Here is a 16,493-nt window from a genome sequence, read left to right on the forward strand (position 1 = left end):
ACCTAGCAACAGAATGTTGGTTCTGATGTGGAGTCTATATTTGAAAGTTAGATGTTGGGAAAAGCTCAGAGGCTCCCTAGGCATTACTACTTTAAGCCTAAAAAGAAAAGAAAGCAAAAAAGGATACAATACGGGATTAAGGTTAATCTAATGCTGATGATCAGTTCTGCCTGGAGGTTCCCAAAAAGCTTAAATTTAGGAAATTAACTTTTATAAGATTTTAATTACTTTTATGCAAACTGGAGGTGCTGGGATTAAAGTAACATGTGAAGTAACACCTGAACAATCAAGTATGCATTTTTCTGAGTGTAGGAGTAGGCTAAATGAAGAGTCCCAGACTTCAGAGATCAGGAAGGTCTGCTTGGTGTGACTTGGGGATCTGACACGGAGAACTGTTTTCTCTGTTGTGACTGTAGGTGAGACTTAACAGATGTCTGGAGGACTGTGTCTGGACCCCATGTAGTGTCCATTCTGATTTCTTTCATGCCCCTCACTTTCTTTCAGACCTCTATTGCTGAGTGCTTGACGTACCTTGATAATGGTGTTGTGTTTGTTGGGTCTCGCCTGGGTGACTCCCAGCTTGTGAAGGTGAGAATTTATTTTTATTTTGCTGTCCTTACTTTTTGTTCATCAACTTTCTGCTGTGTCTGATGCCTCTCAGACTTTCTTTAACGTATCCACATTTTTTTTTTTTAAGATTTTTTTTTTTTAATTTAATTTATTTATTTTTGACAGAGTGGACAGTGAGACAGAGAGAAAGGTCTTCCTTTGCCGTTGGTTCACCCTCCAATGGCCGCCGTGGCTGGCATGCTGTGGCCAGCACACCGCACTGATCCGAAGGCAGGAGCCAGGTACTTCTCCTGGTCTCCCATGGGGTGCAGGGCCCAAGCACTTGGGCCATCCTCCACTGCACTCCCTGGCCACAGCAGAGAGCTGGCCTGGAAGAGGGGCAACCGGGACAGAATCCAGCGTCCCGACCGGGACTAGAACCCGGTGTGCTGGCACCGCAAGGTGGAGGATTAGCCTATTGAGCCACGGCGTCAGCCCTAAGATTTATTTCATTTATTTGAAAGACAGAGTTATAGAGAGAGAGGTCTTTTTTTTTTAAGATTTATTGATTTATTAGAAAGGCAGAGTTACAGAGAGGCAGAGGCAGAGAGAGAGATCTTCCATCTGCTGGTTCACTCCCCAAATGGCCATAACAGCTGCGCTGATCTGAAGCTGGGATCCAGGAGCCAAGATCTTCTTCCAGGTCTCCTATATGGGGCAGAGGCCTAAGGTGTTGGGCCATCTTCTACTGCTTTCCCAGGCCACAGCAGAGAGCTGATGGGAAGAGGAGCAGCTGCGACTCGAACCAGCGCCCATTTGGGAGGCTGGGACTTCAGTTGGCAGCTTTACCTGCTATGCCACAGTACTGGACCCCAGCATCTGCTTTGATCATTTAACATCCTGTCCCCTAACTGCCTTGTTCTAATGGTTCCTTTGGCAAATGTGCCAGTTCAAGTGCTGGGTGCTATGGATACATAGTCTAACATAATGAAATCCCTCTAGAATGTGGAAACTTTGGAGCTTATCTGCAGAAAAAGGCACATGAACATTTTACATTAACTTCCAAAAATTCACTGCTTTGCTGAAATCCATCCATGAGACAGCTTGTAGAACTCTGTGGCTGGCTAGGGAGTCACTCGTAGGACAAACATGTTACTTAATAGTCCACTTCTAGAAACAGAATTGAGAATTTCTTTTGGACATTAGCCATTTTTCTAGGTGTGGTCTGTTCGGGGGCATTCCAAGACTAACATTGTTCTTTCTCCGTAGCTCAACGTTGACAGCAATGAACAAGGCTCTTATGTAGTAGCCATGGAAACTTTTACTAATTTAGGACCCATTGTGGATATGTGCGTGGTGGACCTGGAGAGGCAGGGGCAGGGACAGGTAAGGGGTCATCTTGGAAATGAATGTTTGGTAACTCAAACTCATATATATAAAATATATAAATAAAATGTGAAATACCAAGGAATACATTTAATGTTTTTGAAACTCAAACTGTGGCCTCCTAGCTTTGCGTATCTGGAGTGGAAAGTGTGTGCTAAAGATACTTTTAAGAACCTCACTCACTAATAATCCCAGTGATGCAAGGATAACTACGATCTGTTGATCAGTTCTCTTGGCCTGCCAGGCACTTTTATATACATTATCTCTGATCATATAAGCACCCTGACAGACAGCAATTCTTGGCCATCTCATAAGTGAGGAAACTTGTGGCTTAGAAGATTTAGGTAACTTGTCCAATGTCACCTAATTAATAAATGGCAGTTGTGTCTGACTCCAGGTGCTTTTCTCTGCCTAGCAAATTTATTTCCAAGGGTCTGAGCAAGCTTGCTAGGAGTAGTAGTAGGAGCTTTTAGTTTCTCGGATGAGGACATCTTGTCGTAAATTTGAGAGACGTTGTAGGTAAGTCTGTGCTTAGTGTGCTTCCTCAAACCTAGCTCTGCAGTGGGCTCCTTGGACTTAGCTGTAGCATGTTTACTTTCTGAGCATCAATGTGATTGCTGTAGTCTCTTGAGGGCGTTATTTTAGAAACCTTTTCTTTATTTGCAGCTGGTCACTTGCTCTGGTGCTTTCAAGGAAGGTTCCTTGCGAATCATCCGGAACGGGATCGGAATCCACGAGCATGCCAGTATTGATTTACCAGGCATCAAAGGTAGCCTTTTGGTGGGCATAGAGAACAGATCTTATTTGAGTGATTTTGGCCTCTAGCCTTGTTACAAGTCTTGAAGGCATTGTGGTGGCAGCTAGTGGAAGGTAGATCAAATGAAAGGTAAAAAAGAAATGTAATGACACATCAAGTGGTAGAAGCTTAAACAAATTTAAAAGTTCAGAATTAAACTTAAAAATACTGTTGTAGCCGGCGCCGCAGCTCACTAGGCTAATCCTCCGCCTTGCGGCGCTGGCACACCGGGTTCTAGTCCCGGTCGGGGCGCCGGATTCTGTCCCGGTTGCCCCTCTTCCAGGCCAGCTCTCTGCTGTGGCCCGGGAGTGCAGTGGAGGATGGCCCAAGTGCCTGGGCCCTGCACCCCATGGGAGACCAGGAGAAGTACCTGGCTCCTGCCTTTGGATAGGTGCGGTGCGCCGGTCGCAGCGCACCAGCCGCGGCGGCCATTGGAGGGTGAACCAATGGCAAAGGAAGACCTTTCTCTCTGTCTCTCTCTCTCTCACTGTCCACTCTGCCTGTCAAAAAAAAAAAAAAAAAAAGTTAAAAAAAAAATACTGTTGGTCAAAATTGGGTGGTAGAGTAGGGGAGAAGATTACATGTTACCTTTAATGTTAAATTTAATGTCTCTTCCCTCCTTCCATCTCTCTCTCTTCTTCTCTCTCTCTTCCCTCCCTCTCTCCCTCCTTCTGTAACTGCCTTTAAAGTAAGAAAAATAAATCTTCTTTTCTTTTCTTTTTTTAAAATGAGTTTGGGGGCAGGTGTTGTGGCCCAGCAGGTTAAGCTGTGTCTTGGGAATGGGAATGCCTCTGATCAGGTTCTGCCTCTGCTTACCCAGCTTTCTGCTAACGAATTTGCGAGGCAGCAGATGATGACTCAAGTGCTACCCACTTGGGAGACCCAGATGGTGTTTTGGGTTCTTGGCTTTGACCTGGCCCAGCCCTGGCTGTTGTGACTATTTGGGGAGCGAAGCAGCAGATAGATCTTTCTTTCTGTCACTTTGCCTTTCCAATAAATAAGTAAATCTTAAAAAAAAAAAAAAGCATATGAAATTTGAAACTCCAAAATTTAAGAGAACCAGTTGAAAAGCTACAACTAATAAGAATTCATTCAGGTAGCAGGATATGAATTAATGTATTGAAATCAGTGACTTTCATATAAAAACAAGGTACAATAGACAGAGTTAATTTATATTAATAAAAATATAAAATACCAAGGAATACATTTAATAATAAATGTTACATATAAGAGAAACTTTATTCCTGAAGAATTAAAAGAATAGATTAATCAATTGAAGATCTATACACAGATCCACAAGTCAACATTTTTATCTTTAATATGTCTCAGTAGAAATATCTGTAGGTGTTTTCTTGACCTCGACAAGTCTACTTGGAAAAGGGAGAAACAAGAATAGTGAGGAAGGCCGGCGCCGCGGCTCACTAGGCTAATCCTCCGCCTTGCAGCGCCGGCACACCGGGTTCTAGTCCCGGTCAGGGCGCCGGATTCTGTCCCGGTTGCCCCTCTTCCAGGCCAGCCCTCGGCTGTGGCCCGGGAGTGCAATGGAGGATGGCCCAAGTGCTTGGGCCCTGCACCCCATGGGAGACCAGGAGAAGCACCTGGCTCCTGGCTCCTGCCATCGGATCAGCGCGGTGCGCCAGCCGCAGCGCGCCGGCCACGGCGGCCATTGGAGGGTGAACCAACGGCAAAGGAAGACCTTTCTCTCTGTCTCTCTCTCTCACTGTCCACTCTGCCTGTCAAAAAAAAAAAAAAAAAAAAAAAAAAAAAGAATAGTGAGGAAAACTTAAGAGCAGTGAGATGGAACTGCGCTGGCCCCATTATTTATACATTTGAAAGGCAGAGTTACAGAGAGGCAGAGAGAGAGAGATCATCCGTCCACTGGTTCACTCCCCAAATGGCAATGGCTGGGGCTGGGCTGATTAGGAGACAGGAGCTTCTTCCGGGTCTCCTATGTGGGTACTGCTTTCCCAGGCCATAGCAGAGAGCTGGATAGGAAGTGGAGCAGCCTGGTATCGAACTGCGCCCATATGGGATGCCGGCGGTGCAGACAGTGGCTGTACCTGCTGTGCCACAACGCTGGCCCCCAATGTGTACTTTTTTTTTTTTTTTTTGACAGGCAGAGTGGACAGTGAGAGAGAGAGACAGAGAGAGAAAGGTCTTCCTTTTGCCGTTGGTTCACCCTCCAATGGCCGCCGCTGCAGCCGGGCGCACCGCGCTGATCCGATGGCAGGAGCCAGGATCCAGGTGCTTTTCCTGGTCTCCCATGGGGTGCAGGGCCCAGGCGCCTGGGCCATCCTCCACTGCACTCCCTGGCCATAGCAGAGAGCTGGCCTGGAAGAGGGGCAACCGGGACAGAATCCGGCGCCCCGACCGGGACTAGAACCCGGTGTGCCAGCGCCGCAAGGTGGAGGATTAGCCTATTGAGCCACGGCGCCGGCCACCCAATGTGTACTTTTTAAAAATAAATTTTGACTTTGAATCATGGAAACTGTTCTCCAATCTAAAATCAAAATAAAAATTTAAGGTATCAGTTTCCACACTCTTTTTTTTTTTTTTTAAAGATTATTTATTTATTTATTTGAGAGGTAGAGTTATAGACAATGAGAGGGAGAGACAGAGAGAGGGGTCTTCTTCTGCTGGCTCACTCCCCAAATGGGCACAACAGCTGGAGCTGTGCCGATCTGAAGCTGGGAGCCAGGAGCTTCCTTCTGGTCTCCCACGTGGGTGCAGGGGCCCAAGCACTTGGGCCATCTTCCACTGCACTCCCCGGCTGTAGCAGAGAGCTAGATTGGAAGAGGAATAGCTGGGACAAGAACCGGTGTCCATATGGGATACTGGCACTGCAGGTGGAGGGTTAACCCATTGCGCCACAGCGCTGGCCCCTCCACACTGTTTTAAAAATCTCTAATCTCTTTAGTCTTAAAGGAGGAAGGAGCAGAGATGATTTCAGCTCAGAACTCTGAGTCCAGAGTTCCTGTTCTTCCCGTGTGAGGGGCAGATGTGAAAGCTGAGTGTTGGTCTATGTGTGCATCTTAATCCTTGGTCCTTGTTGCAGGCTTATGGCCACTGCGGTCTGACCCTAATCGTGAAACTGATGATACTCTGGTGCTCTCTTTTGTGGGCCAGACAAGGTAAGGGTGGGTCTGGTGCCAGCTTTAGGTCTGATGTCACGGTTGGGAGGTGGGAAAGCTGATCCCAGGCTGACCTGGGCCTTCTGTTCTGCAGAGTTCTCATGTTAAATGGAGAGGAAGTAGAAGAAACTGAACTGATGGGTTTTGTGGACGATCAACAGACTTTCTTCTGTGGCAATGTGGCTCATCAACAGCTTATCCAGGTAATAACTCAGAAGGGGGTAGACTCTCACCAGTTAATTGAATTGGACTAGAATGAAATACAGAGCACCACTGAATTTTAAAACAATCACAAACTTTTAAAATTTTATTACTATTAGTATTCTTATAATATTTATTTATTTGAAAGCAGAGTTACAGCGAGAGATCTTCTGTCATCTGCTAGTTCATTCCCCAAATGGCTGCAGTGACTGGGACTGGCCAGACAAAAGCCAGTAGTCATGAGCCTCCTCTGGGTCTTCCACATGGTATGGCAGTTGCCCAAGGACCTGGGCCATTTTCCATTGCTTTTCTAGGAGCATTAGTAAGGAGCTGAATTGGAAGTAGGGCAGCTGGGACTTGAAATGGTTGCCTATATGGTATGCTGGTGCAGTAGGCAGTGGCTTTAACTGTTGCATCACAGTGCCAACCCACCAAAATTTTTTTTTTTAAATTTGGCAGGCAAACAGAGACAGATAGATGATTTTTTTTTTTTTTTTAGATTTATTTTATTTATTTGAAAGAGTTACAGAGTGAGGTAGAGACAGAGAGGTCTTCCATCCACTGGTTCACTCCCCAGATGGCTGCAACGGCTGGAGCTGTGCCGATCTGAAGCCAGGAGATTCTTCGGGTCTCCCATGTAATTGCAGGGGCCCAAGGACTTGGGCCATCTTCTGCTGCTTTCCCAGGCCATAGCAGAGAGCTGGATCGGAAGAGGAGCAGCCGGGACTAGAACTGGTGTCCATATGGGATGCTGGCGCTTTAGACCAAGGCTTTCACCCACTGTAACATAGATAGATCTTTAATTGCTGGTTCACTCTCCATATGCCTGAAACCGCTAGGGCTGGGCCAGGCTTAAGCGAGTTTGGAACTCAGTAGCGGGTAGTACAGTTGAGTACCTGAGCATTAATGAACTGTCTCCATCTCTTTATCCACTTGGTCACCCTTTCAGCTGGCAGTGAAAGATTGGTGAAAACTGCAGGGAAGGGTCTGTGGGTTTGGACCAAGTGTGGGGTGGGCCCAGATATTGAGGCAGTGCTTTGTCAGTCCTGTCTGTTGGTCTAAAGACCAGCACCAGCTCTCCTATCTATTAAAGAGCTGCAACCTTAAATATAAATTTCATCATGATAGGTGAGATGAATTAATAGAAAACAGTGTTGTAAACCTACTTTTAATTTTATTTTAGTGGTTAAATTTATGAAACTTTTCAATATGATTTTTGTGGCCTTCACTAAGAATTTGAAATAATTTTAATGGCTCCTGCACAGTAAAGAACTTGAATATTTTAGAGGGCTTGAATATTTTGGAGTTGAGAAAAACTGATGACTGCCAGTCACAGGATCTTACTCCATTGGCACCTTCCCACAGGATGCGGTTTGTGTTACCCAGGTGACCTTCAGTTAGAACGAAATAGGCTTTTTTTCCCTCCCTGGCTGTAAGACATAAGCTGAATTTATCCAGTATCTTTTAGGACTTCATCTAAAAATGACATCTGTTAATCATTGCAGGACTTCAGAAAAAATGTGTATGTAGTTGATCCTCTGTAGGCTCCACAGCCACTCATTTACTCACCCACAGATGGAGAAAACAGAAAATTAATGGATTTTTGCTTCTTGTCATTATTCTCTAAACAATAAAATATAACACCGTTTACATTTTATTAGGTATTATTTTATTCTAGAGATGGTTTTAAAGCATTGAGAAGCTGTGTGTAGGTTATATGCAGATACATACACCGTGGTATAGAAGGGCCTTGAGCGTCCATGGTTTGTGGTGTCTGCGAAGGTTCAGGACGTCCCTTGTCCACCACATCCAGGGATGTAACTGTGTGTGGCAGGGAGGACTCAACCAGGCAGCACTGACTGCTTTCCCCAGCTGAGGTGGAGGTCTCTGCAGGTGCTTGGAGCCATCTGCTCTTCTTTCTCTAGATCACTTCCGCATCTGTGAGGTTGGTGTCTCAAGAGCCCAAGGCTCTGGTCAGTGAGTGGAAGGAGCCTCAGGGCAAGAACATCAGCGTGGCCTCCTGCAACAGCAGCCAGGTGGTGGTGGCCGTTGGGAGGGCCCTGTACTACCTGCAGATCCACCCTCAGGAGCTCCGGCAGATCAGGTGTGCAGCTATTAGTCTACCTGCTCTTCTCCCCTCTTCTCTGGGACTTCTTTAATTCTTGGATTCCTTGCTCTTGCCGTAATCCTCTTTGTTCAGCCACACAGAGATGGAACATGAAGTGGCCTGTTTGGACATTACCCCCTTAGGGGACAGCAATGGCCTCTCCCCTCTTTGTGCCATTGGCCTCTGGACAGACATCTCTGCCCGCATCTTGAAGCTGCCCTCTTTTGAACTGCTGCACAAGGAGATGCTGGGTGGAGGTATGTGTCTTTAGGGACCTGGCTTGGGATCAGAGTCAGAGTGTGGACAAGAAATTAATAATGTCCTCCTTTCCTGCAGAGATCATTCCTCGCTCCATCCTGATGACTACCTTTGAGAGTAGCCACTACCTTCTCTGTGCCTTGGGAGATGGGGCACTTTTCTACTTCGGGCTCAACATTGAGACAGGTGAGAACACCACTTTGAGGGACTCTAGCAACTGGGTGGTTAAGAATTCCTAACCTTAGGATGCCGTTTTTGAACCCTCATGATGTAGCTCTTTGTCCTGTTTTCTTTCCTTCTTTCTTTCTCTGAAAACCATTCTTTCTGTAGGCTTGTTGAGCGACCGGAAGAAGGTGACCTTGGGCACCCAGCCCACGGTGTTGAGAACTTTCCGTTCCCTTTCTACCACCAACGTCTTTGCTTGCTCTGACCGGCCCACTGTCATCTACAGCAGTAACCATAAATTGGTCTTCTCCAACGTCAACCTCAAGGAAGTGAACTACATGTGTCCCCTTAACTCAGATGGCTATCCTGACAGGTGAGCCTCTTGTCTTTCTGCAGCAAGAGCCATTGACTGAGGCCAGCATGTTCTCAGACCCCTCCCTGAAGCCTTCCCCATGTTGAAGTCAGTAAGTAGCTGAAATGCGAAGTGTAGAGCAGCGGTTCTCAAGCCTGGCTGCTTGTTAGGAACACCTGGAAAGATTTTTTTTTTTTTTTTTTTTTTGAATCCTCAGACTGTAATTCTGAGGTCTGAGGTTGGGCCTTAGAATCTGTATTTCAGATCTCTTCTCAGTTGATTGAGATGATTATTTAAGTTTTAGGACTTCCAAATTAAAGCTCATTATGTGGGTTGGGTGTGGTTCTCTAACTGGGCTCAGTTGGCAGCAACAGCACATGCAAATCCTCCAGCCCTGGCCAGGATCTGTGAATGAGGAACTCTGGGGGTGGGGCCCAGTATGTAGTTTAGCAAGCCCTTGCTAAATGATGGATGCAGCAGTTTGAGAATCACCAGCCTAGAGCAATGATATTTTGATTTTTAGCCTTGGCTGCACATTAATATTAAGTGGAAGGCTGTTAAAAATTCATTTCAGGTCCCCTCAGACCAATTAAATAAGAATGTCTTATGCATGAGACCAGGCATTAGAGTTGTTTAAATGTCCCCAGGTGATTTTTAGCATACAGTCAAGTTGAGAACCAGTGCTCCAGAGTAAGCTGGTGTAATTCTGCCTTGTTTTTCTTCTCCCTGTGGAGTTTCCTTGTAGAATCCTTTCCTTCCTTGGGTCTACTCAATCTAAACCCAGACCCTTCTTTCCAGCCTGGCACTGGCCAACAACAGCACCCTCACTATTGGCACCATTGACGAGATCCAGAAGCTGCACATTCGCACAGTTCCCCTATATGAGTCTCCCAGGTAAGGGCCAGGCCAGGGGAGCTGCAGAGGGTGGGGCTGTGGGAGTTGGTGTAGGGTGCCCCGACTTTTTCTCATGGCACTGTTCCATAACTGTTCTGCAGGAAGATCTGCTATCAGGAAGTGTCTCAGTGCTTTGGGGTCCTCTCCAGCCGCATTGAAGTCCAAGACACCAGTGGGGGGACCACTGCTCTGAGGCCCAGTGCCAGCACTCAGGTGAGGGCAGTAGACACACAAAGATGGGGTTAGAGCGGGGCCTGGCAAGCTTTCTGTAAAGTATCAGGAAGTTTTTGGCTTTGCAGTCCATACTATCGTTATGTCAAAGGTTTGAAGACTGAGATCTCTGCACTAAAAAGGTTTATTGAGCTTTTGTAGATGCTGGCCAGAATGAAAGGACTGGTCCTGGGACAGATGCCCTGAGCCACCAGCAGTGTGGCCAGATAGCAGTTGGAAATTGTCTGCCAAATGTAAGGAGCTGAGGGTACCTTTGAAGAAAGCTTTTGGGAGCAGAAAGCACACATCCCATTGAATATGCACCAGCCACAGACAAGAGGGGCGGGGCAGCAGAGAGGCGGAGTCCTGATATAGGAGAGTCACAGGGAGAAGTGTCTGGAAAGCACTCACTGCTGCTCGCCTGTGGCTGCAAGCAGTCATGCTGGTACCCTGATGGCTGCTGTTCGGCACAGAGGAAGGGAATGTGGAGGGGGCCTTTTTTTCCTTTCTTTATTGCTTTAACCTGAAACTGTCAATATAAAACAAACCACTCTTATCTTTTCCTTCCCTTCATCCTCTGGCCTGTTTGTAAATTTCAGACATTTCAGAATTCTTCCCTTATCGTGGTCTCAGGGGCAAGTACTCAGCTGTACCCTTGTGGCCCAAAAGCAAGCATAGAGAACAGGAGCCATTGCTGTGGTTGTCAGTAGATGGCCTTGCAGCATGAGTAATTTCTTTCTATCATCACCGGTTTGGGTGCTTTGTAGGGTGTGTATAGTTTGGACAGTGCAGTGTTTAGGTAAGAGCATGGGATTTGGAGTCTCATAGAACTTGCTTTGAGTTACTTGCTATGTGGGCAAGTCTAACTTGAGTTTTCTCTGCAAGATGAGGCTACATACTCAGCTCAGTAGAGACAATCACTGTCGGTCCACTTTATGTTACTCGGAAATACTTGAGGAGCTTCTTGGGAAGGAGAAGGTTCACTTCAGCTTAGATTTTGGAGCTCACGGTTCAGGATTGGGTGGCCCCGCTGTGGCATGTGCTGGAGACAGGAAGCACGGTTAGCTTCTTTTTTTTTTTTTTTTTTTTTTTTTTTGACAGAGAGGATAGAGAGAGACAGAGAGAAAGGTCTTCCTTTTTGCCGTTGGTTCACCCTCCAATGGCCGCCACGGATGGCGCGCAGCCGTGGCGCACCGCGCTGATCTGAAGCCAGGAGCCAGGTACTTCTCCTGGTCTCCCATGGGGTGCAGGGCTCAAGCACTTGGGCCATCCTCCACTGCCTTCCTGGGCCACAGCAGAGAGCTGGCCTGGAAGAGGGGCAACCGGGACAGAATCCGGTGCCCCGACTGGGACTAGAACCCGGTGTGCCGGCACCGCTAGGTGGAGGATTAGCCTATTGAGCCGCGGCACCGGCATCACGGTTAGCTTCTGTAACCAGCCCTCTGTCAAGAACTGCCTTCACCTGAGGGCAAGCCCCTCAGTGACCTAAAGACGTCTCTAGGCCCACCTCTCAAACAGTGTAATCAGTAGATTACAGTAAACAGTAGATCAAGTGTTCGTCCTCAGCCTGTCTGGGGAGCCACGTCCTGTTCAATCTGTACCAACAGCTGATTGTTTTCTTCCACGTGTCCTCTCCTTTCTGGCTCCTGCTCATATGCAAGAGGTCCAGAATAAGGCCGGCGCCGCGGCTCACTAGGCTAATCCTCCGCCTAGCGGCGCCGGCACACCGGGTTCTAGTCCCGGTCGGGGCGCCGGATTCTGTCCCGGTTGCCCCTCTTCCAGGCCAGCCCTCTGCTGTGGCCAGGGAGTGCAGTGGAGGATGGCCCAGGTGCTTGGGCCCTGCACCCCATGGGAGACCAGGAAAAGCACCTGGCTCCTGGCTCCTGCCATCGGATCAGCACGGTGCGCCGGCCGCGGCGGCCATTGGAGGGTGAACCAACGGCAAAGGAAGACCTTTCTCTCTGTCTCTCTCTCTCACTGTCCACTCTGCCTGTCAAAAAAAGAAAAGAAAAAAAAAAAAAAAAAAAGAGGTCCAGAATAGAAGTTCCTCCTACTCTTTTGATAGACTTGTGGTATCATTGTTAGAGTTGGTTCTTGGAGGGTTTGGGCTGGTGCATCCGTAAACTGTCTCCTTGTGCTCGGGTCTGCTCCTCAGGCTCCCCTTGCACTGCCGCCATCAGCCTTCTCCTTGAGCAGGCCCTGCCCTGTGCTGGACCACGCTGATCCCCTGCTTGGTCTGCTTTGGAGGGGGCTGCAGTGTCTTCTCTGTGCTCGCAGGCCCTGTCCAGCAGCGTCAGCTCCAGCAAGCTCTTCTCCAGCAGCACGGCACCCCATGAGACCTCCTTTGGAGAAGAGGTGGAGGTGCACAACCTCCTGATCATTGACCAGCATACCTTTGAAGGTGCGGACGGACTCTATCATTTACCCTACACCCTCCCTAAACTAGGCTGCTGCGTTGGCAGATCATCGTAGAAGGGAAGGAAGGAGGCTAGAGGGTTGGGTACCCTCTCCTCAGCATAGGGTGGTGGGGGGTGGACCGTCTAGGGAGGCAGGGACAACATGTGGCACGTGTTCTGACTATCTGAGCCACAGGCCACACAGAAGTATAGGATTGTGTATGTGTGTGTGTGTAGGGAGCAGTGGGGCAGGCATCAGCCCAGTCATCTCTGTTACTCTCCATCTAGTGCTTCATGCCCACCAGTTTCTGCAGAATGAATATGCCCTCAGCCTGGTCTCCTGCAAGTTGGGCAAAGATCCCAACACGTACTTCATCGTGGGCACAGCCATGGTGTACCCTGAAGAGGCAGAGCCCAAGCAGGGGCGGATTGTGGTCTTCCAGTATTCGGATGGTAAGTGGGTGTCTGCAGCCCCTCAGGGATGTGAGTGCTGGGAAAGTAAGCACTTTGTAGTTTCAGAACCTCAGGTACGCAGAGTAACTTGGGTTAGTTGCTGTGAAGAGCTATTCTGGATGCCGGCACTGTGGCATAGTAGGTAAAGCCGCCACTTGCAGTGCCAGCATCTCATGGGTGCTGGTTTGAGTCCCGGCTGCTCCACTTCCGATCCAGCTTTCTGCTATGGCCTGGGAAAGCAGCAGAAGATGGCCTGGGTCCATGGTCCCCTGCCTCTGCGTGGGAGACCCAGAGGAAGCTTCTGGCTCTTGGCTTCAGATTGGCACAGCTCTGCCTGTTGTGGCCATCTAGGAGCAAACCAGCAAATTGAAGACCTCTCTCTCTCTACCTCTGCCTCTCTGTAACTCTGCCTTTCAAATAAATAAATGAATCTCTTAAAAAAAATCCTCTGGGACCCCTTTGGCTCTAATTCCTTTCCCCCAAAAGCCACTACTATGGAAAGCAAGAAGCGCAACCACAGCGCTGGCTCCGCAGATGATTCTTTTGACTAGATAGAGTGTGGGCTTGTAAAAGAGACTCAAGAATGTCTTTCTCCCCCAGGAAAACTGCAGACCGTGGCTGAAAAGGAAGTGAAAGGAGCTGTGTACTCTATGGTGGAATTTAACGGCAAATTGTTGGCCAGCATCAATAGCACGGTGAGGCCTGTACCCCTGCATATATTCTGCTTTAGATTATATACCATTTTCCATAGAATACATTTCCCTTGTGTTTGGTAGGCCTGCATATGTCTGATGTGGAGGATAACAAAGCGGTGGGTACGGAGGGTGGAGAGCTGAGGTTGACTTGGGCGTTGGACTTGGTTATGTGGAACTCTGTATGTCTGAGTCTGTGGTCTGGGGATTGAGAAAGGTGAGAGTCATGGCTTCTGCATGCAAAGTATTCCATGTCGTTTGCAGCAAAAGGAGCCAAGTCATATTGTCCTAAATACCTTACTGAAATACTTGTCTGTGAACTATTCTGCTTCTGCCATGACTCAACTCCCTCTCATTGAGATATAATTGATAAAAATTTTATGTATCTAATATGAAATATGTTTTGATAGAAATAAAGATTGTTCTGTAGTAAGTTAAATTTGGGAAATGATGTGTCCTGGCCCCCATGTCTTAGATCGTCACAGTATATCCTAACTACTTAAGATGCCAAGAGTAAGAAAATGTTACTTAAATTTTTTTAAAGAATTCTTTAAATTTATTTGAAAGAGCGAGAGATCTTCCAACTGTTGGTTCACTCCCCAAATGGCTACAATGGCCTTGGCTGGTCCAGACTGAAGCCAGGAGCCAGGAGCTTTTTCCTGATCTCCCATGTGGGTGCAGGGACTCAAGCACTTGGGCCATCTGCTTTTTTAGGTCCATTAGCAGGGCGCTGGATCGAAAATGGAGTGGCTGGGATTCAAACCAGTGCTCATATGGGATCCCTGTGTCACAGGTAGTGGCTTTACCTGCTAAGCCATGATACTGGCCCTTACTTAAATATTTTTAATCAAAGGTTAGTCATTTGTTCATTCAGAAACTGTTAGTTGAACGCTTACTGTATGGCCAGGCACTATTTTTGTAGTTGGGGTTTGGTAGTAAACAAAATGGACAAAGAGCTGCTCTTTGGGGGGCTTACGAGCAAATTAAATAAATATTTAGGACATGAGATGGTGACAAATAAAAGGGGCTCGGGGCTGGAGTACTTCCAGGTGAGCAGGGGAGGTGAGTTCTTTTGCTGTCAGAGGGTTGGGAGGGTCTTGCCAGTACAGCGAAATCCCACCAGCTTCCTAAGGGAAGGAGGGGAGAGCTGCCTGTGTCTGGGGAAGGCACATGCAAGAAGGGGGAAGTGAAAGCTGGTGGGAGGTGGAGGGTGAATCTGAGAGGCAGCCAGGCGCCAGGACATGGGGAGCCTGGTAGGCTGTTGAAGGATGTTAATGTGACAGCGATGGAAACATCTGGAGAGTTAGAGCAAGGGTTTGATGTGCTTGAACTCACATTTTGAGAAGATGGCTTTGCTTCTTTGGAAAGGCTGTCAGGGACCAAGGGTGGAAGCAGCGAGATGAGTGAGGAGGCTTTGTCATTCTCCCCGAGGCAGCCAGTGGTTGCTGGGACCAGGGCGGTGGTGGAGAAGATGGTGAAGAGTATGTGCGTTCTGCATGTGTTATGAAGGTGGTGATGGAGTGAAGAAAAGGTGTAAGGCAGGGGGTAAGGAGAAGAGGGTTTTGGCCTGAACAGCAGGCGGGTTGGAGCTGACCTTTACTGATTCGGGGAAGACTGAATGGAGTAGGGATGGAAGGGAACCAGAGGTTTGATTTTGGACACTATTTCAGTGGTTATCCTTGTGGAGATTACAATTTGATTACTGAATTAGAGAGGTACAAAGTTAAAGGAAGAGGTAGGCTGGAGAATCGTACGGCAACATGTTCTTGAACAGCAGAAGGGAGGTGGGATGTGGCACCCAGTGTTGGTTTTGTGTGCCAGAGAAGGGAACAGACAGTAGAAGCAATGTGCAACTCCTCTTTGGTTGCATCATCTCTGAAAGAGCTAAGAGGGAAGCTGGAAGAGCTGGTGTCCAAGGCTTGTGGAGAAGGGATGAATTCGTTGTCTTAGGACTGGAAGAATGGATTAAGAAAATGCACAATTCCTAGGGTTGAAGATCTTTCAGTTAGTAGTCTTATATTTAAAAAGAGACTGGTCATCCTGGATGTAGTTGCAGGTAAAGCTGCAGCTAGATTTAGAAAAGAATAAGACCGCATCCCAACAAACTGCCTTTTCTGAAATCTCAAAACGCAACATATTCCCCGCACTTTTTGATGTGAACCCAAGGGGTAGAGAATCGTAAATGGAAAAGTCCAGTAGAAATGCTATCAAATAACTAAAGGCCTCTAAAGAAGTAGATCCTGTGACAGTAAACTGTCAGGTTTTGTGAGGTAAGGATTCTAAACGGAGAGAGAGGTTAGGGGTGTGAGGACACAAGGTTCTGAAGGGGCTGGTGTGGTCATTTTTATTGTCAGGCTCTGGTGTGTGATCATAAGAAAGAACAGGGTGAGTGGGAAGGGCGAGGGAAGAAAAGGTAAGAGATCAGGCTATTGGGAAGATCCTTGTGAATATTCAAGTCATCAAGAACTGCAGAGACGTTGCAGGAGAGGAGAGACGGGTTGGGGTGGGAGTTTAAGCGACTTCTTTAAGGGATGGCCTGGTAGTATATCTTGGTTCAGTCTTCAGAACTAGGGTGTGTGGGATGAAGGGAGGGACCCAGCAGGGAGGAGCGTGGAAGACGGTCTTAGCTCCATTCCCAGTGGGATGAGAGTCAATGAGAGAAAACATCCAGACTGAGAGAGCCATAGTCTCCTTGTGAAAGAGCTGCTTCAGTCAGTGAGAGGGTGGAGGAAGCAGGCCGGCCAGAAGGGTGCCATGACTAAAGCTGTGTGTTCCAGCTTTAACTGGAGTTGAGAAGGAGAGGATGGAAGTTGGGTCAGGAGATGTCGCATCTGTAGCTGTCAGTAGAACTCTCTATAAACTGTGTTTGTAATTTTAGATTACAAACAGTAGCCACAGTAATT

The 16,493-nt window shown here is 47.6% G+C and overlaps 1 protein-coding gene across 1 annotated transcript in view; it reads left to right on the forward strand.

Annotated features, from left to right (window-relative positions):
* DDB1 (damage specific DNA binding protein 1) overlaps positions 1-16,493 on the forward strand; it is a 34,262-nt gene that overhangs the window by 11,902 nt on the left and 5,867 nt on the right. Inside the window, exons 8-21 of the mRNA XM_002721023.5 lie at positions 505-588; positions 1,819-1,935; positions 2,602-2,704; positions 5,787-5,862; positions 5,957-6,065; positions 7,989-8,167; positions 8,264-8,427; positions 8,507-8,614; positions 8,759-8,966; positions 9,744-9,839; positions 9,941-10,052; positions 12,327-12,450; positions 12,734-12,898; positions 13,499-13,593. Coding sequence (XP_002721069.1) covers positions 505-588; positions 1,819-1,935; positions 2,602-2,704; positions 5,787-5,862; positions 5,957-6,065; positions 7,989-8,167; positions 8,264-8,427; positions 8,507-8,614; positions 8,759-8,966; positions 9,744-9,839; positions 9,941-10,052; positions 12,327-12,450; positions 12,734-12,898; positions 13,499-13,593 — 1,740 coding nt within the window. The remainder of the gene's footprint in view (positions 1-504; positions 589-1,818; positions 1,936-2,601; positions 2,705-5,786; positions 5,863-5,956; positions 6,066-7,988; positions 8,168-8,263; positions 8,428-8,506; positions 8,615-8,758; positions 8,967-9,743; positions 9,840-9,940; positions 10,053-12,326; positions 12,451-12,733; positions 12,899-13,498; positions 13,594-16,493) is intronic.

Source organism: Oryctolagus cuniculus, chromosome 1 (assembly GCF_964237555.1).
Source record: "Oryctolagus cuniculus chromosome 1, mOryCun1.1, whole genome shotgun sequence".
In the NCBI taxonomy this organism is placed as follows: Eukaryota; Metazoa; Chordata; class Mammalia; order Lagomorpha; family Leporidae; genus Oryctolagus; species Oryctolagus cuniculus.